Raw genomic sequence first — 20,519 nt, 5'->3', positions numbered from 1 at the left:
ATATGTGAGGGCCTCATTTGGCCAAGGCACCAAGCAAGTGAGCATCCAAAACACTTGTAAAGGCTTCTTTGAGCAATAAAGAGCTTCCATTCTTTAAGGAGTTGCCTACTAAGCTTCTTAAGCTTCCGAGTCGCGAGTCTCTTAGCCGAGCAAGCTAAGCATTGGGGATCAAGGCTGACTTAGCAAGATCAAGCATCTTGACTTGCCTAAGTGCCGCACGAGCTTAGTGAACGACTAAGTCCGTGACAAGTGGTATCAGAGCGTGGTTAAGAAGTGGGCATATCAAAGGAAGCATGTCGGGCTCTAACGTGGAGGAGACTAGCGAGCAAACTCGTGGACGGGAGATGGAGCATACCACACGAGGCCGAGGCAGGAAGGATAAGTCTCGTGACGCCTTAGCCAACATGGAGGCAAGGCTAGCCAAGGTGGAGCTAGCCATGGCGAACACCCGGGAAGGGGTGGACTTGATTGAGCAAGGCATGGAGAAGGGCTTAAAGGATCTAAGGGATCAGATCCAAGACCTTCGTGAGGGCGTGCTAGGTTCGCAAGTTCAGCCGGTGTCACACGAGGAATTCGTGTCCTTCCAAGACAAGGTCATGACCATGTTCGCTAGTGTGGAGTCAAGGATGGAGGCCTTGGCTGCACGCATGGATGCCCGAGACCAAGAGATTCGTCAAGAACTGGCCATCTACAAGACTGCGGTGTCAGCTCGAGTCATGGCCACTCATGAGGCACCAAGGGTAGAGGTGCCCAAGCCACACACGTTCAGTGGCAAGAGGGATGCTAAGGAGCTAGACAACTTCTTGTGGCACATGGAGCGTTACTTTGAGGCAATAGCATTGACGGATGAAGCTACTAAGGTACGCACTGCGACCCTTTACCTCACTGATAATGCTACTCTATGGTGGCGTCGACGGTTTGCCGACATAGAGAGAGGGACGTGCACCATAGACACATGGGATGCCTTTAAGAGAGAAATCAAGAGGCAATTCTATCCTGAAGACGTGGCTTATCTAGCAAGGAAGAGTCTGAAGCGTCTCAAGCACACGGGCTCGATCCGTGAGTATGTCAAGGAGTTCTCTACGCTTATGCTTGAGATACCTAACATGGTTGAGGAGGAGCTACTGTTCAACTTCATGGACAACTTGCAAAGCTGGGCCGAGCAAGAGTTAAGGAGGCGTGGTGTCCAAGACCTAGCCACGGCCATGGCAATAGCGGAGTCCTTGGTGGATTATAGAAGGGGAGACTCCTCCAAGCCTAAACCACCACTAAAGGGTAACCAGACCAAAGGTGGGGGAGACAAGAGGTCGCAAGGCCATACTTCTAAGGAAGGGTCAAGCAAGGGCCCTAGTGGCAAGGAAGGCAAAGGCAAGGACAAGCGGAAGGAGTTCACGCCCAGGACCAATTGCTTCTTGTGCGATGGCCCGCACTGGGCACGGGACTGCCTTAAGAGAAAGGCTTTAAATGCTATGATTGAGGAAAAGGAGCAGGAAGGCGATGCTAAGGTGGGATCATTGCAACTCCTAAATGCCCTTAAGGCCAAGTCGTTGCCTAATACGCCTCAAAGCAAAGGGCTGATGTATGTGGAAGCCCTTGTCAATGGGAAGGCCACCAAGGCCCTGGTGGACACAGGTGCCACTCACAACTTTGTCTCGGAGGATGAGGCAAGAAGGTTGGAACTCCAAGCATCCAAGGAAGGAGGATGGCTCAAGGCAGTCAATTCAGTCATCAAGCCATCACATGGAGTAGCTCGCGGGGTGACTATGCACATCGGCTCGTGGGAAGGAAGGGTCGACTTCACAGTAGCACCCATGGATGACTTCAAGATGGTGTTAGGGATGGACTTTCTACAGAAGGTCAAGGCTGTGCCATTACCTTTCCTACGCTCAATGGCTATCCTGGAGGAGGAGAAGCCGTGCATGGTCCCTATGGAAGGTACGCTCAAGACCCCTATGCTATCCGCTATGCAAGTAAAGAAGGGGTTAAAGAGGGAAGAGGTGACCTACCTCGCGACCCTAAAAGAAGAAAAGGATGATGGGTCGGGAGAACCCATGCCTAAAGAAATCATGGGAGTCCTTGATGAGTTCAAGGACGTGATGCCGCCCGAGTTGCCCAAGAGACTTCCTCCTAGGAGAGAGGAAGATCACAAGATAGAGTTGGAGCCGGGAGCCAAGCCCCCTGCTATGGGGCCATATAGGATGGCACCAACCGAGTTGGAGGAGCTAAGGAGACAACTCAAGGAGTTGCTAGATGCGGGGTTCATCCAACCATCCAAGGCTCCCTATGGCGCGTCGGTACTATTTCAGAAGAAGCATGATGGGTCCCTACGGATGTGCATAGATTACCGGGCACTCAACAAGGTGACGGTAAAAAACAAGTACCCTATTCCACTCATTGCTGACTTGTTCGATCAACTTGGTAGGGCAAGGTACTTCACGAAGCTAGATCTAAGGTCGGGCTACTACCAAGTAAGGATTGCGGAGGGGGATGAGCCAAAGACTACATGTGTGACCAGGTACGGCTCATATGAATTTTTAGTGATGCCCTTTGGACTCACCAATGCCCCAGCAACATTCTGCACCCTCATGAACAAGATCTTCCACCCATACTTGGACAAGTTCGTGGTGGTGTACTTGGATGACATAGTCATCTATAGTAACACTCTAAAGGAGCATGTAGAGCACTTGAGGAAGGTCTTCAAGATCTTGAGGCAGAACAAGCTATACGTGAAAAAGGAGAAGTGCTCGTTTGCTAAGGAGGAAGTGAGCTTCCTAGGGCATCGCATCAAGGATGGCAAGCTGATGATGGATAATAGCAAGGTGAAAGTCATCCAGGAATGGGATCTACCAACCAAGGTACCTCAACTCCGATCTTTCCTTGGTTTAGTTAATTACTACCGGCGGTTCATAAAGGGTTATTCGGCAAGGGCCGCTCCACTCACTGACCTTCTTAAAAAGAATAAGGCATGGGAGTGGGATGAAAGGTGCCAACAAGCCTTTGAGGATTTGAAGAAGGCTGTGACTGAGGAGCCAGTATTGGCACTACCCGACTACACCAAGGTCTTTGAGGTACACACAGATGCCTCAGACTTCGCTATTGGGGGAGTCCTTATGCAAGAAAGGCACCCAATCGCTTTTGAGAGTCGCAAGCTGAACGACACGGAGAGGCGTTACACGGTGCAGGAAAAGGAGATGACCGCTATCGTCCACTGCTTGCGCACCTGGAGGCACTATTTGCTAGGGTCTCACTTCATAGTGAAGACCGACAACGTGGCCACTAGCTACTTCCAGACGCAGAAGAAACTGAGTCCTAAACAAGCTAGATGGCAAGACTTCTTGGCTGAGTTCGACTATACGCTGGAGTATAAGCCAGGAAGTGCTAATCATGTGGCCGACGCCCTAAGCCGCAAAGCCGAGCTAGCATCCATGACGAGTCAGCCCCAAGGAGACATAATGGATCTTCTAAGGGAGGGACTGCAACATGACCCAGTGGCTAAGAGCCTCATCGCCCTGGCTCATGAAGGGAAGACTAAGCGGTTCTGGGTGGAGGACGGCCTACTCTACACTAAGGGGAGACGACTCTACGTGCCTAAGTGGGGGAACATAAGGAGGAATTTGATAAAGGAGTGTCATGACACCAAGTGGGTTGGGCACCCTGGGCAACGACGCACGAGGGCACTACTCGAGTCGGCTTACTATTGGCCTCAGATACGGGATGAGGTTGAGGCCTATGTGAGGACTTGTCTTGTGTGCCAACAAGACAAGGTAGAGCAACGACAGCCTAGAGGCCTGTTGGAGCCACTACCCATAGCAGAGCGCCCATGGGACAGCGTCACCATGGACTTCATCATCGGGCTACCTAAGTCGGAGGACAGTGGGTCGATCATAGTGGTGGTGGACAGGTTCTCTAAGTATGCGACCTTCATAGCAGCCCCGACTGACTGCACGGCGGAAGAGACGGCGAGGCTATTCCTAAAGCACGTAGTCAAGTATTGGGGGTTGCCGAAGTTCATCATCAGTGATCGCGATCCGCGTTTCACTGGGAAGTTTTGGACGGAGCTCTTCAAGCTTATGGGTTCGGAGCTTCACTTCTCCACAAGCTTTCACCCACAGACGGATGGGCAGACCGAAAGGGTGAACGCTTTATTGGAGCTATACTTGAGGCACTTCGTGAGTGCCAACCAGAAGGATTGGGCTAAGTTGTTAGACATAGCCCAGTTCTCATACAACCTGCAAAGGAGTGAGGCGACCAATAAGATCCCGTTCGAGCTAGCTACGGGGCAGCAACCGTTAACTCCTCACACTCTAACGATTGGCTATACGGGGAGAAGTCCGGCGGCTTTCAAGTTCGCAAAAGAGTGGCATGAGCAAGCTGACATAGCACGCTCATACTTGGACAAGGCCGCTAAGAAAATGAAGAAGTGGGCTGACAAGAAGCGACGACACACGGAGTACAAGGTCAGAGACATGGTGCTTGTCAAGCTCCTTCCTCAACAATTCAAGTCCCTAAGGCCGGTGCATAAGGGCCTTGTGAGGAGGTATGAAGGACCCTTCCCCATACTTGGGAAGGTTGGCAAGGTGTCCTATAGAGTCGAGCTGCCCCCGAGGTTGAAGATTCATCCTGTCTTCCACGCAAGCTACTTGAAGCCCTATCATGGAGATAAGGATGATCCAAGCTGAGGGTTGTCTAAGAGGGCACCTACAACGGTCGTGACCTCCTATGATAAGGATGTAGAACACGTCCTCGCAGATCGGATCATCAGGAGACGAGGGGTACCTCCTGCTACGGAATACTTAGTGAAATGGAAGGGACTACCAGAAAGCGAGGCTAGCTGGGAGCCAGCAGAGGCACTATGGCAGTTCCAGGAGCAGATCGAGCGGTTCCGGGCAGAAGGCGCGACGAGGACGTCTGCGGCATAGGTGGGGGAGAGTGTCACAAGCTTATTCAAATGAGCCTCCCCATGGCCTTATATAAGAGCCAGGAAGCTTCTGGAGACTCTTAGAGGGGGAAGAGTGTGGAAGGTTCTAGAGAAGCCTAGAGGAATCCACACAATTCTACACCATGGTAGAAGGCACGAGAGGAGTCTGGGGCTTTCTAGAGAACTCTAGAAGACTCTTGTATATACTTGTATATAGGCTTGTACCTAGAATGGTGTAGGACATTCTAGAATAGTCTTGAGTTGTAAGGAACCCTCCAAGGTTCCAGAGAGTTCCATTGGTGCCTATAAATATGTGAGGGCCTCATTTGGCCAAGGCACCAAGCAAGTGAGAATCCAAAACACTTGTAAAGGCTTCTTTGAGCAATAAAGAGCTTCCATTCTTTAAGGAGTTGCCTACTAAGCTTCTTAAGCTTCCGAGTCGCAAGTCTCTTAGCCGAGCAAGCTAAGCATTGGGGATCAAGGCTGACTTAGCAAGATCAAGCATCTTGACTTGCCTAAGTGCCGCATGAGCTTAGTGAACGACTAAGTCCGTGACACTAGGCTAGGCTTGGGCAAATAAGTTTCATATAGGGGTTAAGCTTAGGTTGACCGTCAAACCGACCCAACCCGCTCGAGTTGCACTCGTAGTTGAAAGGTAGCTCATTGTTCCTTGTATTTATGATTCAATTTCAATGAATTGTTTGTTTTTAATGAAGGAACAAACAACAAAAAAAAAACACAAACAAAAGCAACAAGTAGAAGCAAATAGAAGACAACATTTAGATATTATTTACTCCTCAAGAAAATGTGAGTACCATGTTTTCTTATGCCAACCACCCTTGTCTAACAGATTTTCTAAGTTGATTTGAGGACATAATTGATTTGCAATTTGTCTTTGGATGCCTATAGGGTTACAATTGAATAAGCACCTCCATAAGACCACCAAAAAGATGGTAATCATAAGTCAAAGATCTTGCAGTGCCAACTTTATTAGCCTTCTAGATTCAACAAACAAAATGGTCCCCCCACCCAAAAAGCAGGCACTCAATATAAGATAATAGCAAATTAAAAAATTAAAAGAAAAACGAAAAGTAAAAGCTAAGAAGTTCCAAAACAAAAACCAAAAAGAAAAACGAAAGAAAGAAGAAAGGAGAAAAAGCAGAAAAGGATGGAAAACAAGTCCAGTTCCTTTTAGTAGGCATCATTAAGCAATATTGCATGATTGCTTCTTGATTAGAGGTTTTGCCAATTCTAAGTATTAAAAAATACCAGCTACAATGAACTTAAGGACAAAAAATTAGAAAGAGTTCCCTTTTAAGTAGGATAGAAAAAGTCCGCTTTTAATCATAACCAATCTTGAAATTGACTAGCAATATAAAGTCACAACTGATGCAACATGTCTAACCCAAAATGTTTAGCAGCCGTCGGAGAAATTCAAACCTTTTCAATGAGATCAAGAATATCTTGATTATCAACATAATCTATATAACTCCAGTCAATTTCTTCTTTTGTATATTCTTCTTGTTCCATCTTGAATACATGCTGTCAAACAAATTAAATTAGTGGGTATATTTAGAGTTCCAGGGAACGCAAAAGAACACAAAGCAAATAATCCTATCAAAAAGAAAACATGAAACAGATATTTTATGAACACACCTGATTGAAATGTTGCTGCAGTTTCTCATTTGTCAAATTGATACAAAATTGCTCAAAACTGCAGAAAGCCAATCAATCTTTTAGGAAAAGAAATGAGTGTCCTTAGTAACAAACTTAAGAGTTGACAAACAAAAATATCCACAGCAGCAGAACAGTTGATCTGTAACTATACAAAAAGAATGTGATTGAATATGTGAAATTAAACCCCTATGCAAGTGGCCATTAGCACACAAATCCCACAAAACCTATGTAAAATTAAAGACTTCCCCAGTGTGGGGAATGTTTCCTTGTGTTAACCACCCCCAAAACTTCATGAGGAACATTTAAGATAATAAGGAATGTGACAAGTCACAAAATCATCTTACAAGTGACATCAGGGCCCCAAAAATTTCCAGGCCCCCTATTCAACAGTTTCATAACAAAAAACACAGGGTTTGATGCAGTTTTCTGCATAACCTCTGTAAATAAAGAAAACAAAGCATACCAGCTAAGCACCTGTTTGTCTTGAAACTCTCAAATCCATAAATATCCAGAACCCCAATTAAGACTTTTGAATCAGGATCTTGCCCAATAGAATTATTGATCTTGTCCACAATCCTGGGCCAACGAGTGATATAGACATTAAGGAACATCAAATCCAAGATACAGAAATGAAATGTCAATGAAAAATCTGTTCCAGAATACAATTCTTAGTTCGAAACTAACCAATCAAATAATCTGGAATAAACAATTTTGGCCAGAGCATCTCTACTGACAGCTGCGGAGTCCGGATCAAGCCATTTTGTTATGGTCTCATCACGAGTCACAATCACACGTTTGCAGAGGGAGTCCTCAAGAGACTTCTCATCACACCTAAGCAAGACATGCAAATATTGATTTGCCCATTACTTCTCAGAACATCAAAATTCATCACATCAAGTAATGATAATTCTAAAAAAATAGAAGAAAATGATCACAAACATAAAAAGCTCAGCTGCCATTCCAAGATGGAACCGAGATTTATCATCCTTCGGTTCAGAAGAATCTATTTCCTGTCCCTTTGCAAACTCAATGTTGCCTAAATGGAGAACTGCAGCCACAACTCGGAATATTGCATCCTGAAAAGGAAATTGGTAGAGATTTTCATGCAGTAAAGAATAGAATATTGTCGGCAGAGATAAATAATAGCAGGAAAAAAAAAAAAGAAGAAGACCTGCTCAACAGAACTGATCCCAACAACATTCATGGCTCTCCTAGTTGCAAGGTACTCTTTTGAATCATTCACTCCATCTAACTCATAACAATTTGACTGATTTAGATAGTGAAATGTTCTTGGATCTCCCAATTTGTACTTCTCAACATCCTGACAGTGAGCATATAAACATATCTTAAAAAAGACATTCAAGAAATGGAGCTTCAAGCATACTATAAATTTACAGATTGGACATATTATGTTGAATTGGTGAGAATTCAATCAGGAGAAGCAACTTGACCAGGATATATAATGCACGTTTACTGGCTTCTGACTTGATATTATTAAGCTGCTAATGCATATAGCAGTAGGATTCTTTATGTGTATAGGCCTTTTGTCTTTTTTGTATAGCCCTCCTTGTTTAGCGGAGGTTTACTCAGTTTTTGATCAGGTTTGTGTATCTTGAGGAGGACTTCTCATCCTTCTCATGTTTTTCTCTTTTAATACAATTGTTCATTTTTTATCACAAAAAAAAATGCATAGGGCACTAGGATGTATCATAAAAATGAAATAAGGAGCATCACAGTTGAAACATAATGCAGGTATACCATGGCTAGAAGATTTAATATTTTTAAGCCTCTAATACAAAAAGAGATATGATCTAGCAATATGGCATCAAAATGCAATAACAAGGAGCACCATTTATGGATCTAAATCTAAACTTTGGCCGAAACTCTGGTCCAATAAAATAAAAACAGAGTCCATATGGTTATTTTATGTTCAAATAGTTACAAATGCAGTTTAAGAGAAGAACCTTTGTTTTAGGAGAAACAACAATGTAATATACTAAATTTGGATTTAAGAAGTACAATAGAAAGATGAGGAATACTCCCACAAACAAAAGCTAAACAAAAGTAAACTCCAAAGTAGCAAGTAAACCTAAACACATGTGGTATACCATAAACGATATGGCAAATACAAATAGCAACCTTTCCTTACTAACTTACAACCTTGAAAATACACATTGATAACCAATCAAGTTGAACCACATTTAGGGGATTGCAAATAGGAATGAAAATTTCTTATTATTTTCATTAAGAAAAACAGGAATGCAAATGCCTAGTTGTATACAACTATGTGATGGATTCTAACAATAGAATAGGAACTAACAAACTCTAAAACTAACTTCCTATAAACTAGGAATAAACTTTTTTAAAATACAAATTGTTGAAAGAGAGAGAGAGAGAAAACCTTAATTCTCATTCATATTGTTAACTTCTTACAATAGAGAAATATATATACAAGGCTAGGTTGAACTAACTACCATATATGTGACCTATATTAAGAAAAGAACGAAACTTGTACACTATAAACACATTATATTCAACACTCCCCCTCAAGCTGGAGCATATATGTCATATGCACTAAGCTTGTTACTAATGTATTTACTCCTAGGACCTCTAAGAGATTTAGTGAAGATGTCTGCTAGTTAATCATTTGAATTAACAAAACTTGTAGCAACACATCCTGATGCGATCTTCTCTCTAATGAAGTGACAGTCAACTTCAATATGCTTGGTCCTTTTTTAGTTGTCTTTGGCGGGAGGATTTCTCATCCTTCTTATTGTACTTCTTTTTCTATCAATATATCTTTGTGTCGTTTCCAATCAAACAAAAAAAAATATATATATGCTTGGTCCTTTCATGAAAGACTGGATTGGATGCAATATGTAATGCGGCCTGATTGTCACGGACTAGCTTTATCTGTTCATCTTTTCCAAATCTCAATTCCTGAAGGAGTTGCCTCAACCATTTGAGTTCACATGTTGCCAAAGCCATAGCTAGATACTCAGTTTCGGCGCTTGATCTGGCCACTACATCTTGTTTCTTACTCTTCCAGGATATTAAGTTACCTCCAATAAAAACACAATACCCTGAGGTGGAACGCCTATCTGAGGGTGAACCAGCCCAGTCTGCATCTATGTAACCAACAATTTGGGTATGGCACCTATCTTCATACAACATACCTTGGCCTGGTGTTCCTTTAATATATCGAAGAATGCGGATCACAGCATCCCAATGGTTGTCACGTGGTGACTGTAGAAATTGACTAACCACACTCACAAGAAAAGAAATGTCTGGCCGAGTGATGGTGAAATAGTTCAGTTTGCCTACAAGTCGTCGATATCTCCCAGGATCTCTTAGAGGCTCCCCCTGTCCTAGTACAAGTTTAATATTTTGATCCATAGGAGTGTCAACAGGTTTACATTCTAACATACCTATTTCTTCCAAGATGTCTAAAGCATACTTCATTTGTGACATAACCACACCTGAACTAGATTGAGCTATTTCAAGTCTCAGAAAATACTTGAGTTTGCCCAAGTCTTTGGTTTGAAAGTGGTTGAAAAGGTGTTGCATTAGTCTTTGGATACCCTCCTAATCATTGCCTGTAATGACAATGTCATCCACATAAACTACCAAATAGATGCACTGGCTCGAAGAGTTATGATGATAGAAAACTGAATGATCTGCTTCACTCCGAAGCATTCCAAACTCTTGAACAACTGAACTAAAACGCCCAAACCATGCTCGAGGAGACTGTTTCAAGCCATATAGAGAGCGGCGTAACTTGCACACTAAACCAGACTCCCCCTGAGCAACAAAACCAGGTGGTTACCCCATATACACTTCCTCGAGATGTTCACCATGAAGGAAAGCATTCTTAATATCCAACTGATAAAGAGGCCAATGACACATAGCTGCCATGGAGAGAAATAAGCGAACAGAAGCAATCTTGGCAACAGGAGATAAGGTGTCACCATAGTCACAACAATAAATCTCACTATAACCTTTAGCAACCAAGCGGGCCTTAAGGCGATCAACCTGACCATCAGGACCAACTTTAACAGTGTAGACCCAACGACATCCAACCGTAGATTTACCAGGAGATAAAGAAACAATATCCCATGTTCCATTGGAGTGCAGAGCAGCCATTTCATCAACCATTGTCTGTCGCCACCCAGGATGAGAAAGTGTCTCACTAGTGCTCTTAGGAAGAGAAACAGAGGATAAAGTAGAGACAATTACATAATAGGATGAAGATAATCGATGGTAGCTCAAAAAATTATAAATAGGATGACGATTGCAAGTAGATCGATTACCTTTCCGAAGAGCACGATGTCGACGATGATAAACCTGAAAAGGGCGAGAGAGCGCATCTAAAGGGGGGGATATATAGGGAAGTGGCAATACTTCAGCAATGGGAAGAGATTCAGAGGATGAGAAGAATGGAGAGTCCTCAAAGAAGGTGACATCAACAGAAAGAAAATAACGATGAGTGTCAGGGGAATAACAACGATAGCCCTTCTGAAGTCGAGAGTATCCCAAGAAGATGCATTTCATAGCCTTGGCGGAGAGCTTGTCCTGTCCAGGTGTGAGAGTATGAATAAAACAAGTACAGCCAAAGACACGAGGAGGAAGGAAATAAAAAGGTTGGGTAGGAAAAATGAGGGAATGAGGGATTTGGTTATGTAATATAGATGAGGGCATACGATTAACCAAGTACCAGTCTGTAAGAACAGCATCTCACCAAAAACGAAAAGGAACATGACTATAGAGGAGGGTACGAGCTATCTCAACAAGATGTGGATTCTTACATTCAGAAACCCCATTTTGTTGAGGAATATGAGCACAAGATGACTGATGGAGGATCCCATGTTCGAACAGAAAAGAAGTAAAGGGTGTAGAAAAATATTCCTGAGCATTGTCACTGCGTAACACTCGAATAGAAACATTGAATTGTGTTTGGATTTCAGCATAAAATTTCTGGAAAATGGAGAATAACTCAGCTCGATTTTTCATTAAAAATAACCAAGTACATCTTGAATAGTCATCAATGAAAGTGACAAAATACTGAAATCCTACAGTAGACGCGGTCCGACACGGACCCCAAACATCAGTGTGGACAAGTTCAAAATGAGACTTTGCCCGATTATTCAAACGCTTTTGAAACGAGACACGAGTATGTTTCCCAAGCTGACACGACTCACACGCAAGTGACAACAAAGTGGAAAAACGAGGGACCATCTTCTGGAACTTAGAGAGACTAGGATGACCCAAACGACTATGAATGAGAAGAGGAGCATCGGTGGAAATGCAAGCTACAGGAGATGAAGGTGATGTGAGGTGATAGAGGCCTTGAGACTCACGCCCTGTGCCAATCGTCTTCCCCGTACTCCGGTCCTACAAGATCACAGATTTATCATAAAAAGCGAGAACAGTTAAGAGTACGAGTTATTTTGCTAATGGAAATAAGATTAAAAGGACACTCAGGGGCATAAAGGACAGAATGGAGAGGTAGGGAAGGGAAAGGATGAGTCAAACCAATACCTTTAGCCATAGTTTGGGAACCACTAGCTAAAGTAACAGTAGGTAAGGCAGAGGTAGTAGTAATAGAGGAGAAAAGGTGTTTATTACTAGAGATATGATCAGATGCTCCAGAGTCTAGAATCCACGAGCCAAGAGAAGGAGACCGAGTAAAGCAAACAAAGACATTACCGGTCTGGGCAACAGAAGAACCAGAAGTTGATGTGGTTGCCTGATGTCGGAGATATGCATCATAATCACTACCAATAAGGGTGATACTCTGAGATGTGGAGCTCGCAAAGGAGTCAAGTCGAGATAGCAGATGATCAGATGACTGAGCAATGTGGGCAGTGTGAGGAGGCCGTCCATGTAACTGATAGCAACGATCTCGAGTGTGACCAAGCTTATTACAATAGGTGCACTGAGGACATTGTCCTCGACCCCGATTGCCACTACATCCTCCTCGAGAGTTAGTCTGAGAGGCTAACACATATGAATCTGAAGGACCATTAGTCAACAAGGTCTGAGTAGAGGAGAGGCGTAAGAGACAAGTGAACACATCATCCAAAGATGGTACTGATAGACTAGCAAGAATCTGATCTCAGACAGACTCAAGATCTAGACGGAGGCTAATGAGGGTTAACACCATAAAGAATTTGTCAGTCTGTATTTGTTGAGCTTCAGCACCATTAGTGAAGGGCATCAAAGTTAAGAACTCCTTCTTAAGAGATGCAATCCGGCCAATATAAGTAGACAGATTCATGTCTTGCTGTCTCACATGAACAATATCAGAAACCACCTTATAAAATCGTTGAATATCATTCATGTATAATCCTTTAGCCTGAGTCCAAAATTTAAAGCAGGTTTTGTAGGCATGAAGATGATGTAAAATTTTGGGATCAACAGATTGCCATAATACACTGCATAATTGTGCATCGATTTTCTTCCATTGCACTTTGTCAACATCAGGTATAGCATCCTCAAGTGTAACAAGATGATCCTCATAACCTTGTCCCATAAACCAGAGTTCCACGGACGATGAAAGGAAAGATAATTCTCACTACCAATCAATTTTTCCGATGTGATAGTAGGAGATCCAGAGATGACGGATGTAAAAATAGGATTTTTAGTCGTCATATCCACTTCACCTGAGATTGAATCACGTTTGGATCGAAAAGAGCCCGAAATGGAGGTCGAATCACAGCTATAGAAGAAGAACCTGCTATGTCGGGACCCAAACAAAGGAGAAAAGTGACTGGAGATGAAGAAGAGGCCTTCCCAAGGCACACACAGGTCTCGGCCAAGGAAGGGAGCTATCGTCGGAGGTCGGAGGAGGCTGAAAGAAGACCCGTGGTGGCTAAAATGCCAAAAAAAATGGAGAAGCAGGGTTCGGAGAGGACTGACGAAGGCTTAGAAGTGCAAGACGGCGCCGGACGAGCGTGCTGGTAGAAGCTTGGCACCACAAAGTGGGCATGCGCCCTCACGTGTCGGCGCGTGGGATTAAGGCCGCCGGAGAAAAATGGCCCATGAAGGCGCGTGGATCGATTTTTGGCTCCGGTGCTTTGAGAAAAGTTGTAGATCTCCTCTTTGTGCTCCTAATGATGTGGTCGGTGTCGGAAAATATCACCAGAAAAAAATGTCGTCGGAAAAGTCTCCGGAAAATATCGCCGGAAAAATGTTGACGGTGATGAGGGTTTTCTGACCACGATATGGCTGACTGGAAAGTTTTGGGAGATGGAAAAGGTGACCGGAATGAAACACGGTCACTGGACGGATTCTCGGAATTAATTACACAAGTAAACCAGAAAGAATAAAGTTTTCTCCCTTATCTCTGATACCATGTTGAAAGAGAGAGAGAGAAAACTTTAATTCTCATTCATAGGATTAACTTTTTACAATAGAGAAATATATATACAAGGCTAGGTTGAACTAACTACCATATATGTGACCTATATTAAGAAAGGAAAGAAAGATTGTACACTATAAATACATTATATTCAACAATCCTAACTACTTATGCACTAAAGTAGAATAAAACTAATTCCTAAACTTCTAAAATCTTCAATACTTCTCCTCAAGTTGGTTCAAAGATATTAAGCAATTAGGCAATTAAACATCCCTTTATGAAGTTCCTTGGATAGCACATCTGCTAACCATTTGTCAATAGGTGCATAAAGCATGTAAATCAGTCTAGCTTCTAGCTTCTCCTTGATAATGTGATGGTCCACTTCAATATGCATAGTTTTATCATGTTGAACTGGATTACAAGCAATGTTAATAGTTGTCTTGTTATCACAATAGAGTTTCATTGCCTTATTACTAAGAATTCTTAGGTCTTCAAGTAGTTTCTTCAACCAAAGAAGTTCACAAATACCATGAGTAATTGCTCTGAATTCAGCTTCTTGTAATAACAAATTGCTTCTTGCTCCTCCAAATCACTAGGTTTCCTCCAACAAAAGAACAATAACCTAAAGTAAATCTATCCGTTAGGCTCCCAGCCGAATTGGCATAGATATAGGCTTCAATCTAAAGGTTATTGTTGCTTCTAAACACTAATTCTTTTCCTGGACTCCTTTTTAGGTACTTAAGAACCCAATAGACCACCTGAAGGTGTTCGTCATTTAAATTGGCTCACAACACTCACTGAATAAGTTATATATGGCCTATAATGAGAAATATATATATCAGTTTTCCTATAAGCTTCTGATAATGTTCTTTGTTAACACACTCTCTTTTAGTAACTATCAACACACTCTTTTTTAGCAACCCTAATTTACAAGTAGGATCAATTAGAGTCTCAATTGGTTTACACCCAAGAAATCCAGTTTCTTTGAGTAAAGCCAGCGTACACTTCCTTTGTGATACAAAAATACATTCCTTTGATCTAGCAAACTCCATTCCCAATGCGTACCTCAAGGTTCCTAGATCCATGATCTCAAATTCTTTAGCTAGAAAATTCTTCAATCTCTTTAATTCAACTAGATTATCTCCCATATATCATCCAAGAACACTATTAGTATAGCAAGCTTCCCATCACTTATTGTAGAAAAGAGCATGAATCTGCTTGGCTTTGTGAGAACCTATGGCTTCTAATTTTTATTTTTTTTGTTGATAGGAAACGAAAAAGGAATACATTGATAAAAATGATGTACAAGAGAAGGATGAGGAATCCTCCCACCAAAGAAAAACAAAACTACAAGGAATCAAATACAAGAAAATACAAAGTAAAAACAAGGAAACTCTCTAGGTTAGACCAACCCATTGGGATTACACACCGTTAACCAATCAAGTTGTAACACGTTAAGGGGAATCCCCTTAAAAAAATTAGAACAAAAAGCCCGAAGCGAAGCAAGGAAATGAATAGAATCCCAAAGGTTCTCTAAATTCCTTGCTTTATCCTCAAAAATCCTTGCATTTATTTCCCACCACACCACCTAAATTAAAGCGATGCACGCAGCTTGCCATAAAACAACCCCTCCCTTAGAAGATCCAAAACCGTTAAAATTGGTAGATAGCATGTCAAAGATGCTCCTTGGGGGAACCCAATCCGTCTTTACTAACTAAAATAATCTGTGCCACAACCCCGTCGTCAAAGAGCAATGGAGAAAAAGATGATCTACTGTTTCTCCATGCTTCATGCACAACTAGAGACTAAGTGCTTTGTAGGGTCTTCTCAACTGTAGCAAGCCATTAGTATTTACCTTCTTGTGTACCACTAACCAGACAAAGGACTTGACTTTGAAAGGGACTTAAGAATTCCAAACAAACATAGTAGGGAAAACTGGAGGCAAACCAAAAAATTGAGATAAGGCAAGAAAGAAATATTTGACTGTAAAAAGTCCTGGGATAAGGCAAGTAACAGGGCATATGGGTGAGACAAGATTGAATGAGAGTTATCCTACCTCCAAAAGATAAATACGTCTTTCGCCACCCATCTAATCTTCTCGAGATCCTCTCAATCACTAGATCCCAAAAGCCACAAGCCTTGGGATTCCCTCTCAGAGGAAGACCCAAGTAGAGTATAGGCCACCCTGAAGCCTTGCAATCGAGCAACTCGGTCAACCTAGAAAGATGATTCTGTTCAAGATTAATGCCATAAATATTACTTTTGTCAAGGTTAACCTTCAGCCCAGAAATATGCCTAAACACTAGCAAAACACTCTTGAGGATCAGCATATCCTCTTCTCGAGTGCTAGAAAAGAAAATGGTATCATCTGCTAATTGTAAATGAGACACCCTTGTTCTGTTCCTACCCACCCTGAAACCCTCCAAGGCATTTCTTTCCTTTGCTCTCAATAACATCCTACCAATACATCTGCAACTAAAGTGAACAAAAAAATGGATAAAGGGTCTCCTTGTCTTAAACCTCTAGATGTCTTAACCCACCCTTTAGCGTTTCCATTCACTAGAATTGCAAAAGATACCGAGGACAAACAGTCTCTCATCTATTTCCTCCATCTAGGACTAAACCCCTTCTTCTCCAACACATGATCCAAAAAAATCCCAACTCACATGGTCATAATCCTTTTCAAAGTCAATTTTGAAGACAACTCCTTCCTCCTCTAATCGTCTTTTTTCATCCACTATCTCATTGGCTGTGAGAACTGCATCCAAAATTTGTCTCCCTTGAACAAAAACTCCTTGAGTAGAATGAATAGTTTCATGAAGTACCCCTCTTAGACGCCCTGCTAACACTTTGGCTATTATCTTGTAAAGACTAGTGATCAAGCTAATAGGTCTATAGTTTGAGATTTTCTTTGACATGCTTTTTTTGGGTAACAAAACTATGAAGGAAGCATTAGTGCTTTGATTGATAATCACACTCCTGTGAAACTCTGCAAACACTTTCACTAGATCCTCCTTGATCACATCCCAACAATCTTGAAACACTGCAATGGTAAAGCCATCAGGCCCCAGTGCCTTATCCCCATCCAACTAAAAAATGGCCTTAGAAATCTCTTTTTCAATAAAAGGGGATTCCAACCTAGACGCACTCTCTCCAGATATAAGGGATCAATCTAAGCCTTCAACTCTCCAAGACTCTTCAGAAAGGCTCGCGTAGAGCTTTTCAAAATACCTTAAGATCTCCTCTTTGATGATCTCTGAACTATTCAACACTAGGCCTCTTTCATTCTCTAACGCCTTGATATATTTCCTATTTCGCCTGCCATTAGCCACTTTATGAAAAAAAATTGAGTTACAATCCCCTTCCTTAACACATTTCACCCTAGTTTTTTGTCTCCAATGTATTTCTTCCCTCAAAATCAACTCCTCTTAACTCCCCTTTTCTTAACGTTCAGGGGAGAGACCCCTTTCTTGCTCCATGGTATCAAAGTTAGTTAAATCAAACAGGATACTTTTTTTCCTTTCATTTAGCTCTCCAAAAGAAGCCTTATTCCACTCTTTCAATTTGGCCTTGACGAATTGTAATTTCCTCATGAATTTGTGACTTTCCCACCCATTTCCTTGAAACTCTCTCCACTAACTTCCAAAGTGCTTCTTAAGGATGTTGCAACCACATATTCTCAAACATAAACGGTGTTGGGCCCCACTTGAACGGATTGGTTTCCAAGACTATCGGTCAATGATCCGATGTCCATCTAGGAAGAACTTCTTGAAGACTTTGAGGAAATAATTGTTCCCACTCATTTGAGTAAAGAAAACGATTTAATCTCTTGCATACGGGATACTCTTGCATGTTTGACCAAGTGAATGGTGTGCTCCTTAAAGGTGAATCTATCAATTCACATTCTCTTATAAAATCATCAAAGTCCTTCATGCTTGGGGTTAAACTAGAACCTCCCAATTTTTCTGAAATGTGGGAAAGGCATGAGTGGATAAGAGTTATCCTACCTCCAAAAGATAAATAAGTCTTTTTCCACCCATCTAATCTCCGCAAGATTCTTTCAATCACTGGATCCCAAAAGCCACAAGCCTTTGGATTTCCTCCCAAAGGAAAACCCAGGTAGAGTATAAGCCAATCAGAAGCCTTGCAATCAAGCATCAAAGCTAACCTAAAGAGATGATCCTGATCAAGGTTGATGCCAAAAATGTTACTCTTATCAAGATTGACCTTAAGCCCAAAAATTTGCCCAAATACTAACAATATAATCTTCAGAGTTTGCAGTTCTTCCGCACATGTGTTAGAAAAGAAGATGGTATCGTTTGCGAATTGCAGATGGGACACCCTTGTTTTATTCCTACCTACACTGAAGCCTTCCAACATACTTCTTTCCTCTGCTCTCAACAACATCCTACTCAACACATCAGCGACGAAAGTAAACAAAAAATGGGATAGAGGGTCACCTTGTCTTAATCCTCTAGTTGCCTTGACCCACCCTTTAGCATTTCCATTTACTAAAATTGCATAAGAGACCGAAGACAAACAGCCGCTCATCCAAGTCCTCCATCTAGGACTAAACCTCTTCCTATCCAACACATGATCCAAAAAATCCCAATCCACATGGTCATAAGTCTTTTCAAAGTCAATTTTGAAGACAACTCCTTCCTCCCTGATCGTCTTTTCTCATCCACTATCTCATTGGCTATTAGAATTACGTCCAAAATTTGTCTCCCTTGAACAAAAGCACCTTGAGTAGAATGGATAGTTTCATGTAGTACACCTCTTAAACGCCCTGATAAGACTTTGGCAATTATCTTGTAAAGACAAATGATCAAGCTAATAGGTCTAAAGTCTGAAATTTTTTTTGTCGAGCTTATTTTGGGCAAAAGAACAATGAAGGTGGCATTGGTGTTTTGATTAATAATCCCGCTTCTGTGAAACTCTGCGAACACCCTCACTAAGTCCTCTTTGATCACATCCCAACAATCTTGAAACATTGCAATGGTAAATCCATCAGGCCTCGGCGTCTTATCCCTATCTAACTAAAAAATGGCTTTAGAAATATCTTCTTCAGTAAAAAGGGAATCCAACCTAGAAGCACTCTCTTTTGAGATAGGGGACCAATCTAAGCCTTCTACTCTCCAAGACTCTCCAAGAGGACTCGAGTAGAGCTTTTCATAAAAAAGTAAGATCTCCTCTGTGATGCTATCAATATTATTCAACATTAAACCTCTTTCATTCTCCAAAAACTTTATGAATTTCCTATTTCGTCTGTCATTAGCCACTTTACGAAAAAACTTTGAATTGCAATCCCCTTCTTTTACCCATTTCACCCTAGCTTTTTGTCTCCAATGAACTTCTTTCCTCAATATTAATTCCTCCAACTCCCCTTTTCTTAAAACTCTTTGAGCTGAAAGTTCAAAAGAAAGAACCCCTTCTTGCTCAATAGCATCAATGTTAGCTATCTCATTAAGGATGTTTTTTTCCTTTCCTTTAGCACTCCAAAAGAATCCTTATTCCACTCTTTCAATTTGGCCTTAACAAATTGTAACTTCCTCATAAACTTATGGCCTTCCCATCCAACTCCCTGAAAACCTCTCCACTAACTATTGAGGCAATCTTTGAAACTAGGATATTGCAACCACATATTCTCAAACCTAAAAGGAGTTAGACCCCACTTGAAAAGATTAGTGTCCAAAACTATCGGCCAATGATCCGATGTCCATCTAGGGAGAACTTCTTGAAGGCTTTGAGGGAAGAATTGCTCCCACTCATTCGAGTAAAGAAACCGGTCCAATCTCTTACACACAGGTGACTCTTGCATGTTTGACCAAGTGAATGTGGCGTTCAGCAAAAGGGGGTCAACTAATTCACAATCTCTTATAAATCCATCAAAGTCCCTCATGCTAGAAGTTAAACTAGAGCCTCCCAATTTTTCTGAAATTCTCCTTATAACATTAAAATCACCACCCACACACCATAAAGGAAAGGAAAGGCCATAAATGTCTAAGAGCTCCACCCAAAAATCCTTCCTAAGTAAGGAACAGTTTAGGCCATAAACTAAGGATAGCCAAAGGGGTACACATTCATCCAACAAAAACTTGACTGAGACATAAAATGACTCTATTACCACCTTTTCACTGCATAGTTTCTTTGAGTCCCAAATAATCAAAATCCCTCCTAAAGCCCCACGCGCCGGAAGAGCAGCTCACTCCTTATTCCTAACCGACCAAACACTACCAACAAACTTTCTATCACACACCTCCTTTTTTGTTTCCTGAAACATTACAACATCCGGATTCTCAAGACGCAAGAAATCTTTAACCCCTTCGTTTTTTCCTAGATCCCAAATCCCTACTATTCCAACTGATGATTTTCATAAAAAAAAATTAAAAAAAAAAAAAACTCTCTCACCCTAAACCTCCATACCAATTCCTACAGGTCTCAAATACCTATGGAGAATTTGTTCTTATGCCTAGAATACACCTTAATATCTAGAGAACTTAAGACCACACAAACTCTAGCCATTTTGCTGGGAGAAAGACCTTCTATTTGGAACCCACCCAA

The 20,519-nt window shown here is 41.9% G+C and overlaps 1 protein-coding gene across 4 annotated transcripts in view; it reads right to left on the bottom strand.

The window, feature by feature from the left end:
• The window catches only part of LOC117914233 (myosin-6-like), a 120,330-nt gene that overhangs the window by 73,272 nt on the left and 26,539 nt on the right, over nt 1–20,519 (bottom strand). For all 4 annotated transcript variants that reach the window (XM_034829475.1, XM_034829473.1, XM_034829476.1 and 1 more), the window contains exons 8-13: nt 7,767–7,916; nt 7,535–7,671; nt 7,280–7,426; nt 7,070–7,171; nt 6,575–6,632; nt 6,359–6,460 (exon numbers count right to left, since the gene is read on the bottom strand). In XM_034829475.1, the coding sequence (XP_034685366.1) occupies nt 6,359–6,460; nt 6,575–6,632; nt 7,070–7,171; nt 7,280–7,426; nt 7,535–7,671; nt 7,767–7,916 (696 nt within the window). The remainder of the gene's footprint in view (nt 1–6,358; nt 6,461–6,574; nt 6,633–7,069; nt 7,172–7,279; nt 7,427–7,534; nt 7,672–7,766; nt 7,917–20,519) is intronic.

Source organism: Vitis riparia, chromosome 5 (assembly GCF_004353265.1).
Source record: "Vitis riparia cultivar Riparia Gloire de Montpellier isolate 1030 chromosome 5, EGFV_Vit.rip_1.0, whole genome shotgun sequence".
Classification (NCBI taxonomy): Eukaryota; Viridiplantae; Streptophyta; class Magnoliopsida; order Vitales; family Vitaceae; genus Vitis; species Vitis riparia.
This window is presented reverse-complemented; position numbering and strand designations above follow the sequence as displayed.